Source organism: Geotrypetes seraphini, chromosome 16 (assembly GCF_902459505.1).
Source record: "Geotrypetes seraphini chromosome 16, aGeoSer1.1, whole genome shotgun sequence".
NCBI lineage: Eukaryota > Metazoa > Chordata > Amphibia > Gymnophiona > Dermophiidae > Geotrypetes > Geotrypetes seraphini.
The window spans coordinates 3,739,390-3,755,206 of NC_047099.1; the positions used below are offsets into that span (position 1 = coordinate 3,739,390).

At 41.1% G+C, this 15,817-nt stretch overlaps 2 protein-coding genes across 2 annotated transcripts; both read left to right on the forward strand.

The window, feature by feature from the left end:
- The first annotated feature begins 6,258 nt into the window (after nucleotides 1-6,258).
- Nucleotides 6,259-7,275, forward strand: LOC117350359 (epidermal differentiation-specific protein-like). The gene has a single exon (XM_033924628.1). It carries the CDS (start codon nucleotides 6,259-6,261, stop codon nucleotides 7,273-7,275), a length of 1,017 nt encoding a protein of 338 aa, XP_033780519.1.
- Nucleotides 7,276-13,482: 6,207 nt separating this feature from the next.
- LOC117350360 (olfactory receptor 5V1-like) lies at nucleotides 13,483-14,427 on the forward strand. The gene has a single exon (XM_033924629.1). The coding sequence runs from the start codon at nucleotides 13,483-13,485 to the stop codon at nucleotides 14,425-14,427; it is 945 nt and encodes a 314-aa protein (XP_033780520.1).
- The last annotated feature ends 1,390 nt before the right edge of the window (nucleotides 14,428-15,817 follow it).

Below are 15,817 nucleotides of genomic sequence, written 5' to 3' on the forward strand. Positions count from 1 at the left end.
AGAAGTCTAACTTAATTACAGTTGTCTTCACGGTAAAATCAAAAGATAAACTGAATATTCAGGATCTAGTTCAAGCTGGCTTGTAGAATTTGTATTGTATTTATAATATTTGATAAACCGCTTGAACTTTGGACCTCACTCTCTGTCCCGAACGAGCTCACAATCTAACCTCAAGCGTCTAAGAGAAAAAGAACATCATTCATGTATTATATATATGTGTAAACCTTTTCCTCACTCTGGCTTTGTGTTATCATTTCCTGATTTCTCAGTACTGTCTTTTCTCTTCCTCCTTCAGCAAAACATAAGTATGAGGCTCATACAAAGGGAAAACCAAAGTCAAGACACAGAGTTTATCATCCTGGGGTTCTCCGATTATCCAGACCTTCAGATTCTGCTCTTTGTGGTGTTTCTGTGTATCTACCTGGTCACCTTAATTGGAAATCTGGTTATTTTGTCACTACTGTGCATTGATTCACGCCTCCACAAACCCATGTACTTCTTCCTCAGCAACTTGGCCTTCTTAGATATCTTTTTAACTTCCTGTACTATTCCAAAAATGTTATCGATTTTCCTAATGGATAACAAAGGCATCTCTTTGAAGATGTGCATGACCCAGCTCTATCTGCTTATGTCCTTCACCGGGGTGGAATTCTATCTGCTCACCGCCATGGCCTATGACCGTTATGTGGCCATCTGCAACCCCTTACGCTACTCGATCATCATGAACAAGATGATCTGTGCCCTACTGTCTGCCAGTTCCTGGATAGTTGGATTTTTAGAAGCTCTACCACACATTGTGTTCATTTCCTATTCTTCTTTCTGTGGGCACAATGTGATCAACCATTTATTCTGTGACTTCCAAACAGTCATGAAACTCTCATGCAGTGACCTTTCCGCCATGAAAGAGATGATGAATACTTTAAACTTGTCTTTGGGCTTGGGGTGCCTCTTGTTTATCCTAGCATCCTACGTCCGCATCATTTTAGCCATCTTAAAAATGCAGTCCGTGGAGGGAAGACAGAAGGCCTTCTCCACCTGCTCATCTCACCTCATAGTGATTAATATATACATTGGGACTGTAATTTTTGTGTACATGAAACCGCTTTCCATGAACTCAAGACCAGTTGGCAAATTGTTTGATGCACTTTATAGTACTCTGATCCCCATGATGAACCCCATCATTTACAGCCTAAGGAACAAAGATGTCAAAGCTGCCTTGCAGAAGGTAATGGGGAAGAGGATTTTGAGAAATTGGAACATTTGGAAGTAATTTTATAGAAAATATTTTGCACGTGTATTCCAGTATACATTCATAAATAGCCATGGTGTAGTTAGGTGTGTACTTTTATACCACTTTAGAGGAGATGTGTTCGAGTAGTTTGTAGAGTGTGGGCACACTCACAATTTCGGTATCTCTTGAAACTTGTCCTTCTTTCTGCAAATTTTCGTCTAGTAGAAGAGACCAAGAAAACAAAGAATATACTGTGATCTGCACAATTGTAAAGGACAGGATGTTTGGAGCCCTTTAGAGGGTTTCGTAAAACAATGTGCATGATGGAATGATTGACCTGTCAGACATATGGGAGGGAGGGAGGGTGGAGGTTTGGGTTAGGGAGGGAGGGATGGGTAGATAATGACATGTTTTTCGTTAAGAATTTTCCAATGTATGTTTACAATATATTTGTGTGTTGCATTTTTCTGTAAGATGTTAAAACTTAATAAAGATTGAACTAAAAATCCAGGGCTGCATGATGGGTAAACAATAACCCTAACAAGATCCAGAAGATAATGAAGTGAGGTAAACTGGAAACATCCAGAACGGCAAATCGCCCCACTTCAGAGTGTCCAATTTGTAAAGAGGTCTAGAGGGTCTCAAACAGCCACTCGATTGCACACCAATTGTGTGTTTCAAGCTTTTAGTGGGTGATGATATACATCCTTGGCCCTTATTTCCACCTCCTCCTTGATGTCTTGTTTAACACTTACTGTTGTTTCATAGTTCAATAAACCACTTCAAATAACATCACAACAGAAAGTATTTTCACTTATCTTTGAATGTGCAGAATCACTAGCCTGCCCCGACGGGACCCGTTTCACCATATAAAGGCTTTGTCAAGGGTTCTTAAGGAGCTCCACTCAAGCGTCCTATCTTTCCTAGGGCTAGGTCTAATCTGTGATGCAGACGGAGGACTGTTGCAGACTTGGCCAATGAAAGGTTTCATTACAACTATGCAAACATAACACAACATAAAATTGGATTTCTAAATCGCATAACCTTGAAGTGCAATGCGGTTTACAACAGATTAAATTAATAAACAAATTGAAATGAATAATAAGGATCTTATTAGCTATGAATTTTGAGAAAAGTTAAGTTTTTGAATTCTGAAATGTAAATAAGAGTAAGCCGTGAATAGAAGGTGTCGAAAGTCCTTGTTGTAAAAAGCTGCCTGAAAGGAAAGAGTATGATCATGGTATTTCTTATTTTTACAACCCTTGACGGGCGGAAATACAAAAAGGGCATGAGATCTTCTACTATTTCTTTGAGAGGCCATTGAGAATATGTTAGCAAAGTATAGAGGAGCCTGACCGAAGGCAGCTTTATAATATATACAGCCTAATTTAAAAATTATACAGGCCTCCAAAAGGAGCCAATGCAGCTCCCGATGGAAGGGAATTATATGGTCGAACTTCTTTAGTCCATAGATACTGTATGTCTTACCACAGTGTTCTGAATAAGTCTCAGTCTGGCAATATTTTTCTTGGCGCTTGCAAGGTAAACAATATTACAATAGGGATATCAAAATATGGTCTGATGGACCACAGCATCAATCTGACTTTTCATGGTTAGATTTTGATGTAAGATAATTCCTAAGATTTTAATTGGGGAATGATTCATATATTGAATAGTATTTAAGGTAATAGATGGTTCAAAAGAAGTCTTTCGGGGAGAAGCAAAGAAGAATTTTGTCTTACGATTTAATTTCAGATTAAATTCTGTCATCCAAGAATCCATTGAACTTAGGACATAACGTCAGCTGACATGATCTACATTAATGTCACCATCTTGGGAGGTGTAGTAAGACGTTGATCATCTACAATGATCATACCAACAGTAACACAAGTTATCATTCAAATCAAGGCACAACCAGACTAGTACTAGAAGGTGAGGTTCTGCTGATAGATTTAGAGGTACATAATCTCATACTCCATTCTCCATGAAATTAAATCCAGAATATCTGTATCACTGCCGTGGTGGCTCGCTGGTTCAGGATCTGGGTTAGATTCCTGAGACAGGACTCCGCTGCCTCTAGGAAGTCTCAGCCACTAGTACTCAGTGACACCTATCTGCAAGAACCAGGAATGAAAATTACACAAATGGAGGAAGCTGAGGTGCATGACCAATGACAGACAAGTTAATATAAGTAGGGAAAAGTTACAAAATATTTATGTGATACCCAAGTAGCTTCAGATTAAGACTATCATTGGCACAACCCACCATTGATGCCAGTTCCAATTCAGCTAGAGATAAAACCCCCTCCTATCGCTCTTCACATCATGCCCTTTACACCCATAGGAAACACAATAACCCTGCTCCCTCTGATCTATTCCCTCTATACTTACCGATAAATATTGCTCTTTCCCCTCTCATCACTCTACAATCTTCTACACTTACACAAATAACCATTTATGTGCGTTTTTTAATGTAAATGCAAAGCCCTCCTCAGCAGCATCCCCAGAATCACCTCCACTCGGTTTCTAGTGACCGTTTGTGGATAGATTGCAAATTTGATGCACATTTTTATGTAAGCCACTTTCTACACACAGAAATGCTTCTTGCAGTTACCTCTGAAATATTATCCAGGGTCACCCTTTTCTTTTATGCCTATGAGAACTGTGATCAATTGTTCTCCCTCCTCATGCTATATATATGTATGCAGGAAGTGAGGATAATAAGAAATATCCATGCAGAAAGAAAAAAATTAGAGTTAAATGCAGAAAACTGTTTTCTGACTTTACGTGTTTGGTGCAGTTGAGGTTACTCACGAGATCCTCAACAGCTGCCAAGTCACGCAGGGAGTCTGCTGAGGATTGTCTCATTGGTTAATGCAATGGGTGATTTCTGCTATGCCTAAAGCAACCCTGAGATTATCAGTTATATTGCTTCTGGATTACTGAATTTTCTCTGTATATTATGCATACACATGTGACCTGATTGTATGATGTCTTAGTTAACATTTGTATACCTATGTTTTCTATAAATTCAATAAAATCTTTTGAACTAAAAAAGTTCTAGCTTTCTAATGTGTTTCCCAAATAAAATGTGTTTTCAACAATGTGCTAGCTCTCCTTCCCTCTTTCCTTTGTGACCTACTGCTTAGAATGTAACAGGATGTCCAGAGGCATGAGTCAGGTGCAAGAGATGCCCAGGAGAAGGAGGGGAGAACTCCTGCACCAGACGGATATGGGACTTTATAAGAAGTGAAGCACTGGGAGAGACTCCTTTAGTGAGACACGACTCAGCAAAAATCTTCTTCCAGTCTGTGGCACACTGATAGGTAAGATTTTTGGAAGGTGGGGGAAAGCATGTCTGTAACGTGTGTGGGTACCCGTTCTGTCTGGTGTATCTGAGCTAGCATAAGAGGAAGCAAGAAAACGTAAGAGGAAGAGGAAGGGGAGAAATTGGGCAAAGGGTTGAATGGGTGAAGATGAAATGTAGAGGTGAGATGGTGGAAGAGGATTGAGAGGGGAAAGAAAAGATCTGGGATGACAGTAAAAGGAGAACAGGAGGTTCATGGATTGAAAAGAGGAGGAGGAAGAGAAATGTGTAAAAATAACAAGTAGGAAGAAGAAAGAAAGAAAAATGCAGAAGGAGACAAAAAGAGAATGTGTCAGGCATTCTTTACCAAAGGAAATGAGAAAGAGAAAGGACTGAAATAGAAAAGAAAACCAAAGGAGGAGACCAGAAAGAAATAAAACAAGAATTAGAGACAAGGAGAAAGAAAGAGAAACATAGATACTACACCAGTTTGGAAATGATTTCATTACTAATTAAGAATATTGATTAAGAAGAAAGCAGATCTGGAAGGGGGTGGAAGAACAGAGAAACAAATGAGGTACCAGCTAACTATGCTCACCTCCTTCCGCTTCCGTTTGGGAATTTAGAGAAGAGGGGGGTGGAATTCAGGTGTACTGGCCATAGAAACACTCCTCACTTCTTCCAAGAACATCTGTCCAGATGAGCTCATGGAGAACCAGTCCATAAATACAGGGCAGGCAAAGGACAGTAAGCCATAGCCAACCCTTGCATTACCACTGCTTACCCTGGATTGGTAGCATGGAATATATTAGTGACCTGGATTGGCCACCGTGAGAACGGGCAACTTGGCTTAATGGATCATTGGTTTGACCTAGGAAGGCTATTCTTATGTTCTTATGTCACAAAATAACAGAATAATCTCATATAATTTTCAAGACTTAGGAAATGTGTGAATTTAAGATTGGAGGAAAAAGACCTCATGAACAAAACAGCTCAGCGCAAAAGTATTAGAGTAATTAACTGGTTTCCCCACCAGTGAGACATCTTACAATATCTTTGCTAAACAGGTCCTTTCCAAATTTCATGCTCATTTAATTGATTTGAAAAAATTATGTCAGCTTGCAAAACCATGAGGTTCAAATCTGACTAAAGTCAGTCGTTATTCTAAATTGAACTAAAACTTAGGGCCTCTTCTATTAAACTGCGCTAGCAGTTTTTAGCGCAGAGAGCCGCGCTGAATGGCCTGCGCTGCTCCTGACACTCATAGCAACTCTTTGAGCGTTGGGAGCAGCACGGGCCATTCAGCACAGTTTGATAGAAGAGGCCCCTAGCTTCGTATACCGGGTCATCAACCAAATAAGGAGCTCGACTCGGTTAACAATGATTAAAAAAAAGATACGAAAAGAAGAACCAAAGTCAGGAAAAATATTAATGTGGATGATTTCCAAAATATTTAGCAAACAAAATAGTTTTTAAAGTTTTACGAAAAAATTGAAAAGAACCCCTTAAGATAAAAGTTGTTTTAATTTGAAGACGAAAAATTGACTAAAGTTTCTTAATTCCCTTCACTGAAGTGTCGGGGAGGCTCTGCTACTCTTGCATAAAGTGTGAAGATTTTGGATTTTTTCCAGTCCCGGTAGATATTTCTTATGTGAATTTCTCCTCCTCTCCTTAAAGTAAGACTATTCTGTATATTTTTCTCTTTAGAGCATCTTATCACCATGAGCAAGGCGATAAATAAGATCATTGTATATGAAAACAAGAATTTTGGAGGATTAACCAGAGAGTTCACCTCAGATGTCCCTGACCTGGCTTCTTTAAATTTTAATAACTGCATCTCTTCGGTGAAGGTGATTGGGCAGCCTTGGGTTGGCTTTGAGAGGAATAATTTCCGGGGACAGGTGAGTGCATTTGAAGAAGGCAAGTATTCTACCATACACCTGGATAATGCCATCTCATCACTGAAGCTCATCACAGAAAATCTGGAGGACCCAATGATTACCTTCTATGAGCATGACAACTACGGAGGCAAGAGCCTACCCTGCACAAGTGAGCAAAACCTTGAATATGGAAACTTCGATGATGAAGCCTCTTCTCATACTGTCCAGAGTGGCGCTTGGATTCTATACCAGAATGGACCTAATGAAAAAGGGATGCGTTTCCTGGCCAGGGCTGGTGAAAATGTTGCACACTATTCAGACTTTGATTTCTCGGATAGGCTATCATACGTCCGCCCTCTGAAAGCAGGTCAACCCACTGTGACCTCCAAGGTACTCTGGCCCCAGATGATAAAGGGAGAGGAGACTCCCGCCATGATTGATCAGATCATTGGCGTCAACTACTCCGATTTTCCACAGGAGTTTACCACCCAGCATAGCAAAGAATACGAAGGCTCTGTCACATATGAATTCAAATTCAGCAGCAAAACCATCATAGAGGCAGGAATGGAACTGAATATCCCGCTGGGGTCTGTGAGCACTTCTATTTCTAATTCCATCAACATTAAAAAAGAGCAGAGAGAAACCATCACCACCAGGGAAGCAGTAAGTATCTCCTTGCCAGCCAAGATCCCACCACACACCAAGCTCCACGTGAATATCATGAAGTTGACGAGCACCGTGACTGTGCCAGTGGAGCTGACCATTGACCGGAACGGAAAGAAGAAAACCGAGTCTGCGACACTGACCTGTGCACAAGGGAACATCATCTATGCTGAGTATAAGTCAGAAAAACTTTAGGCCATGGCTACAGAGGATGCATTTCAAGGAGATGGGCCTCGTTCAACTTTAACCCAAAGAAAGGAGCAGAGAAGCTTTACTTTAAATCAATGTCTTACATGCTAAAAATTGTCAAACGCAGAAATGGTTTTAGAGTACAGTTGTGCCTTTACTGATAAGGAAAATAATTTGGTAATGGGTTTGGGATTTTTTAATCATTTGATTGAAAGATTATCAACTTGCTGGGAGCGGGGTGAAGTTATTGAGAAGGCAGAAGGTCATACTGTTCCCTCTAAGCTGAGCAGGAGTCCTCCACCCACAGTCTCACCAATAGAGGGTGCTGTTTTACTGTCACATTTTTCAATTGTGAGGGACAGGCAAGTTCTGCAGGACTCCAGGGAACATACCTGTCCTTAGCGACTGAAAATATTCCACCCCCTAGTGGTAGCAATGCAGCTGGAGGACACCTGCTCAGCTTAGAGGGAACAATTGTGCCTTCTTTTTAGAAGCGGGGCTAGGAATAGGTTTGAAGGCCTGCCCTCCCTACATCCCTTATCTCCTTTCCCCTCATCCTAGTTCCGGTTTATTTTTACACTTTACCCAATTCCTAAGTGTCTGCTGCCACCAGTTCCCAGCCTCTGATTCTTGAAATCCCTTTCTTCCTCTGGCCTCTCTCTCATTCCGTGTCCTTCCTTGCCTTCCCATCTCAACCTTCTCCCAGTATCTGTCTTTCTCAACCGCCCCCCCCCCCCCACGCCCCTGAGCATCTGTCCTCCCTGCCTTCCCAATTCCCTACCCCGAGCCTGTGGCGTCTATCACAAGCTCTTTCCTTCCTTCCCCCCTAGCAGGACCGTATGCCGCACGACCTCTCTCTTCAGCTCCCGACACCCAACACCTACCTCTTCCCCAATGTTTGTTATTTTAAATGGGTCAGTATTGGTTCAGATGGGAGAGTATCCCCTAATGCCATGTTAAGACACTGGGTTGGTATTGGTTCAGAGAAGAGTGTGTCTGCTTATACCATGCTGGAGCACTGGGCCAGTACCAGCTCAGATGGGAGAGTGTCCTATAACAACATGCTGGGATACTGGGTCACTACTTGTTCAGAGGGAGTGTGACTGCTCACACCATGATGGAGCATTGGGTCAGTACCAGCACAGATGGGAGAGTTTCTTCTAACAAGTCTCACATAGATTTAGGTTTCTCTGTAGCGCAGTGGTTAGAGCTACAGTCTCAGCACCCTGAGGTTCTGGATTCAAACCCATGCTGCTTCTTGTGACCTTGGGCAAGTCACTTAATCCCCCCATTGTCCCAGGTATATTAGAGTTTGAGTCCACTGGGACAGATTGGGAAAAAATGCTTGAGTACCTGTGTAAGGATGCATTTGAAATAGAGCTAATATAACCTATCAATCATTAAATCTCTTAGATCCTAATTAGACCTACGCGTAGGTTGTAAATTTATCTTCTGTCTTTCTATGATTATTTCTGCCTTTATATCTCTTTTTTTTTCTTTTGTGTTACCCACCATACGTGTTTTTTCCCTAAATGTTTCTTCTCTTTCTTTAAAGATTGTCGTTCATCCCCCCCTCACCTTCTGTACCAGTTATTTATTTGTACGTATATATATTTTGTATTTAATTGTATAAAACTGTTCTGTTTTGTCCCCTATTTTTAAGATGTTCTACGCATTGAAGCATTTGACATTGCGTGTACAACAAACCTTAATAAAACTTGAAACTGAAAAATAAATAAATTGTGGCACCTCAGCATTTCTCTGACTCCGATCACCATCTCCCCATTCAGAGGCCATCAGGCATAGTCACCCCAAAGACCCTCGTCTGATCATTTCCCTCCCCTGGCCCTATCTTATGTGCCTTCCCCAGACTTATCCATCCCAAATTGTTTTCATATGAAACTGTCCACGTCCAAATCAGTTCCAGTCGGTCTACTAGGAAAAGACAATCACAGGCACTCACAATTAAAATTTGGCAGACAACTCCCTACATCTGGTGCTTGCAACTCCCTGACTCACTCACCTTTGCACCTCGTCTTCAAACTGCAGTGTGATAAGTGACCTCTGGAGAAAGCCAGAGCTAGTGACTGTTCAGTGTTTTCCACTGATTTCAGAAACTGATCCCCAAAGGGTTTTTTTTTTTTAACCCATTTTAATATCCCTGCCTGAGCTCTACAGGTACACAGAGGAAGGAGCCAGGAGCAGGTCACTTTGCAGGTAAATTACATTGAGGGTTTTTTATATGAATTGTAATTAGTTGAATGCAGAACGTACAGAAATGGTACATTAAGATTAAAATGAAATCCTGGGAAACCAGTTCATTTTCACCTGAGTGCCTCAATCCCAGAAAGAGTAGAGGCGGGAAACTCTCTTCCCCGGTACTGGTTCTTGCTGGTGTTTCATCGCTGCTGAAGGGAAGAAGTCTGAGACTTCAGCGCTCCAAAATGGAAATTTTACACAAGAGGTAAGAGACGGAGTATTGAACACAATACGGGTTATAGTGGAGGTGAGGAGAGATATCAGGAGGATTAATATTTAAAAAAAATAATAATCAGCTATCTTCTCCCCCCTCCTTTTCATAACTGCAATGTATGAATGCTCTGTGCTGCTCCTGAAGCTTGTAGGAACTCTATGACTGTCAGGAGCAGCGCAGAGCAGTCAGCACGCTGGTCTACGCTATCGCAGTTTTTTAAAAGGGGGGTTGGTTCTTCTTTTTAATGTAATTTTGTATTTTGCTTTGTTTACCTGCGTTTCTCCATGATGGGGGGCTATGAAGTGAAGTTATTATATCCTTGATGGTAAGGGGGCTATACTGGGTCAGACCGATGCTCCATCTAGCTTCCAGGTCACAAGTACCGGGCAGAAACCCACAGAATTTCCTACTGAGTCTCAAAGAGGGGCGAGATTCATTACAACCGTTCCCAGCACAAGCAGTGGCTTCCCCAGGTCTGTCTCAATAGCAGATTATGGACTTCTCCACCAGGAGTTTGTCCAAAACCAAGATCCACTAACTGTTACCATGTCCCCCAGCACGAGTTCCAGAGCTTAACTTCATCGAGCGTTTCCTAGTCTTTGTACTTTTTCAAGGGTTCAAAAATAATTTACTTTTACCCATTTTGCACAACTCAGAATTGTGTAGGCCTCAATCCTGCCTCCCCTGGGCCGTCTCTGTTCCAAGCTGAGGAGCCCTAAACTCTGTAGCCTTTCCTCATACGAGAGGAGTTCCATCCCCTTAATCATCTCGGTCGCTCTTCTTTGAACCTTTTCTAATTCTGCTAAATCTTTTTTGAGATAGGGTGACCAGAACTGAATGCAGCACTTGGGTGAGATCACCACGGAGCAATATAGAGGCATTATACGTGATTTGTTTAATTTTACCATACTATATATATATATATATATATAGCACTTATAACCTAAGTGCTGTACATTCAGGTACTCAAGCATTTTTCCCTGTCTGTCCTGGCTCACACTCTATCTAATGTACCTGGGGCAATGGGGGATTAGGGTTTGAACCCACAATCTCAGGGCGCTGAGGCCGTAGCTCTAACCACTGCGTATCCGTTATGAGCTAGAAAACTGACAAACGCGACAACACGGAACATTGCGTTTAAGCTAACAGATGCAATTCTCCTGCAGAGTGAAACGGGGACGCTCCGTCGAGCCCTTGAAAGTTATCGTCTAATCTAACAAGAAGATCATATCATCAGCCGCCCATAAAACCGGCCAGAAAAACAAAGCTAAGAACAGGGGTTAAATTGAAAGCGTGTTTTTCCCTAATAATGTCTGTTAAAGTTACCACATTGGAAAATACATTCATTTATTTGACTACAGCAGACATTAATTAAAAACATCTGGTATTTACAAAAAGAGAAATATCAAAAATAATAAGAAAGGGGATTTGAAAGGGACCATCAAGACTAGTTCCAACGTCATGATAGCTGCAAGCACTGGAGGTATCCCTTCTCCCACATCAAATGATATACCAGAATGGTTGTTTAAAGAAAACTTGAAGCATTAAAAATAAGGAGGAGGAAAGTCCATCTATTTTTTTGATAGAGTAATTAGTCGGTGACTTTTGTTGTGAAGGGAATTTGGCTCCAACCACTGTGTCACACACTCCTCACATACTTTTGGTCTTACAATTTACCATCCCTTTCGTATAATTCCTGGCATCCTGTTTACATTTTTGGCTGTTGCTGCCTGCTGGATTGAATATAGTACTTCACAGTATCTTTTCCTCTTGTGATTTTGAAATACTGATTTAAAAAAAAAAATAAAAAATCTGATTTTATAGTTCTCCAAGAAATTAAATATGCCACACAGGTCATGAAATGGTTAAATTGTTAATTCCTCATACCCCCCTTTTCTCATGATGCTGCGTCAATTTTTTTTAGCACCGGCTGCTGCGGTAAAAGCTTCAACGCACATAGGAATCCTATGAACATCGAAGTTTTTATCACAGCGACCAGCAATAAAAAACCCTAGCGCAGCTTGATAAAAGGGGAGAGGGTTATTCTTATTATTTCTTTATTGTAATGTTACTATTAAGCATCTGTCCTGCTTTGTTTATGCTTTTTGATTTGTGCGGCTAGCACACATCCCTACCTTTTGCAAAACTGCACTGCGGTTTCTAGCGCCAGCCACAGTGGTAACAGCTCCGACGCTCACAGAATTCTATGAAGTCAGAGCTGTTACTGCCGAAGCCAGTGCTAAAAACCGTTATTATAGTTTTGTACAAGGGGGGGATCATTTTTGGGGGGGATAAAATAAGTTTAAGGTGAACAAATGGAGTGATTAAAAGACGGAAAGAGAACATTTTGATAAACAGTGTCATTCCACAGGAGTCTCTATTACAGTGTCTGGAGTGAGATTTGGCCCTGCAACCAAACCATACTGCCCTTCATAATAATAATATGCAGAATGATACGGTTTTATTTGTGTCTGTTCATTTAACAAGCTCCCGTTGTAACTTAGGTTCCTTTTACAAAGCTGTAAAAGTGATTTCCATGTGGCAAATGCGATGTAACATAACATAACAACAAATTTCTAGACCGCATAACCCTAAGTTCAATGCGGTTGACAAAAGATTATGCTATGAGAAAATACAAAGATAATGTAATACACAGAGATTTAGTTAGCCAAACATTTGGAGAAAAGTCTTCAGAAGTTTTCTATAATGTGTATAAGATGTAGATCTGATCAATAATGGGCGGAAATCTTTGTCGTAATAGGCTGCTTGATAAGAAAGACAATGCCCGTGATGTTTCTTACTTTTACAGCCCTTAGCTGAAGGGGACGTAAATAGGGCATGAGATTTTCTACTCTTCTCATGTGTCATGATAACAAATCTATCAACAAGTGGGGCCACACCAAAAGTGACTTTATAATATAAACATCCTAACTTAAAAATCACCCAGGCCTCCACTGGGAGCCAATGCAACTTACAGTAATAAGGAGTTACATGGTCCTACTTCCTCAGGCCATAAATAATGTTACAGTAATCTAGAACAGTTTTTCCCAATCCTGTCCTGGAGGACCACCAGCCAGTAGGGTTTTGGGGATAACCCTAATGAATATGCATGAGAGAGATTTGCATATAATGGAGGTGAAAGGCATGCAAATCTCCGCCATGCATATTCATTAGGGCTATCCTGAAAACCTGACTGGCTGGTGGTCCTCCAGGAGAGGTTCGGGAACCACTGATCTAGAATGCTCAAAAGTAATGTATGAACTATGAGTGGGAAGGCGGTAGCATCAAAGTAGGATCTGATGGTACGAAGTTTCCATAAGGTATAGTAACCCTTCTGAACTACTGCATCTATCTGATTTTTCATAGTCCATTCAATTCCTATAGGCTACATCTCATTTGTCACGCCAGGACTCGCTACTGCGGCTTGTGAAAGGTGACCTTAGTCTGTCTTATCCCAAGATAATCATGCAGTTCTCCGATATCTGACTGCATAACACGTTCAAAGGTTGGAAAAAGAGAAGGGGAAATTTATCCATAACATTAAAAATAATAATTACAACTAATATTAATTGTAGCAATCATTATTATTTACAATTATTGGTAATATTGATAATAATTATAATCTAATTGCAGTCAGCTCCATTTTTTTAAATCAATGGGTTCAACTGAATCCCAAATATCTTGTTGAAACATTACTTGGTGTCTCGTTGATCTTGTAGACTCTTCTTCCTCCCTTGAGTATGAGGAACATTCAGAAGGAAAATGAAACGGAGGTCACAGAATTCATCATCCTGGGGTTCTCGGATCTTCCAAATCTCAAAGGTTTGCTCTCTCTGCTGTGCTTGTCTATTTACCTGATCACATTGACAGGAAACCTAACTATACTGACACTCGTATGCATCGATTCACGTCTCCACACACCTATGTACTTCTTCCTCAGCAACTTGGCCATTTTGGACATCTGCTTCACAACCATCACGCTCCCAAAAGCACTGGTCATATCTCTGACGAAGACCAAGACCATTTCATTCCTGGCCTGCATGACTCAGCTGTACTTGATCATGACTTGCACTGGCGTGGAGCTGTATCTGCTCTGCGCCATGGCGTATGACCGTTATGTGGCTATCTGCAACCCTTTGCGTTACTCTGTCGTCATGAACAAGAGGCTCTGCGTTGTGCTGTCCATCTGTTCCTGGATAGCTGGGTTTCTGGATGTGCTACCACACACTGTATCCATTTCTAATTCTTCGTTCTGTGGGCACAACATGGTCAACCATTTATTTTGTGACTTCCAGACAATTCTGAAGCTCTCGTGCAGTGACACCTCCAGTGTTAAGCTGTTGATGGTCACTCTAAACATGTGTTTGGTTCTGGGATTATTCCTTTTCATCCTGACATCCTACATCCACATAATTGCTGCCATTTTGAAAATCCAGTCCGTGGAGGGGAGGCGCAAAGCCTTTTCCACCTGCTCCTCCCACCTCACGGTTGTTGTTATATATTCTGGGGCAGTACTTTTTGTGTATATGAGACCCTTGTCCATGGAGACACGGCCTGAGGACAAACTGTACGGAGTACTGTTTAATGCCGTGATTCCCATGCTGAACCCTATGATATACAGTTTGAGGAACAAAGATGTTAAAGGTGCCCTGATGAAGGGCTTAAGGGTGACAACCGCAGGCTGAATGATCAGAATACTCAGACGGTATAGTTGTGGTATTTAGCAACACGAGGTGTGAAATCAATTTTTCATTGCTCCAGCATACACTGAATTTTTTTTAGAAAAGAAATAGCTGAAAAAGAGAAAGAACGCCTACAAGAGATGTCTAGATTTCGAAAAAGTCCTTCTGAGGTTGCATAACACTCACAAAACAATTAACCACTCTTATTTGACTTCAATGGGCTGTAGCCCACTGGAATGCCCTTGAGCTGTAGAGATTGAGGTTCAGTGAAGTTTTTCCAAAGATTTCGGAATTCAAGATGTGACAAAGATTGATATATGCATACTTAATGCTGACATTGTTTTGTTTTTGCCTCTTCATATAACATGTTAACAGAGGAAGACATTGGACTGGTAGATACATAGAAACATGATGGCAATAAAGGCCAAATGGCCCATCTAGTCTGCCCATCCGCAAAAAACGTGCTACGCGCATGGACGGTTGCATCGTAGATTTACACAACTTCAGCTGTCAAGAGTTCAAATGAGCCACAGTGTACGCAGTAGCATTTATTTATTTATTTACATTTCTATTGCATGTAGAGTGACCAAGTTATCCATTCCAGAAGGGAGGCTTTTTGAACAGTCCTGGATTTCTGCCAGCTTCATCCTGGTGCATTATGGGACCTACAGCACTGATTTCAATGGATAGGATCATGGACTACAAATACCACACTGCTTTGGGATGTGATTTTAAAACCAGGACTGGCCAAAAAGTCCCCCTTCTGGAATAAGTAACCTGGTCACCCCAATTTCACACTAATTAAAATTCTCATTGGTAACAGAATCACTAACAAAGCTTAATTTTTACTACCTCTTTCAAACCATATCATCTCTGTTAGGTCGGATCTTTAAGATAATTTCAAACTTGGCTTAAGGTGCGTTAACCGTCTTAGCGTGCTCTAAAGATTAGTGCATGCTAAATGCTAAGGCATCCATTATATTCTATGGGTGCCTTAGCATATAATGGATGCCTTAGCGTTTACACACGCTAATCCTTAGCACACCTTAATAAAAAGACCCCTAAATTTGTAATTTTTTCATTAAATGCCTCTATTTGTTGACTGTTTCTTAAATAAAGAAGAAAAGCATGCTACAATATGAGGTCCTGCAACTTGGAACGTTGTGGCCTGGTATTCTCCAGCTTCACCGCATGGAAAGATGACATCTTTGATAGTGCCTTCTCAGCATGAGTGCTAACACCAGTAATTCTAGTCAGGGTTTGTGATGTTACCCCCCCCCCCTCTAACTTAGGTTTCTAATTGAACCTCAACTCAGGCAAGATTGACCCATGGTGCAATGTCCATTTAAGAGAACATGGCCATCTCTTCATCTACCACAGCATCACCTAATAC

Coding starts and splice junctions, on each gene's coding strand:
- LOC117350360 (XM_033924629.1), top strand. CDS start 13,483: ATGAGGAACATTCAGAAGGAAAATGAAACGGAGGTCACAGAATTCATC.
- LOC117350359 (XM_033924628.1), top strand. CDS start 6,259: ATGAGCAAGGCGATAAATAAGATCATTGTATATGAAAACAAGAATTTT.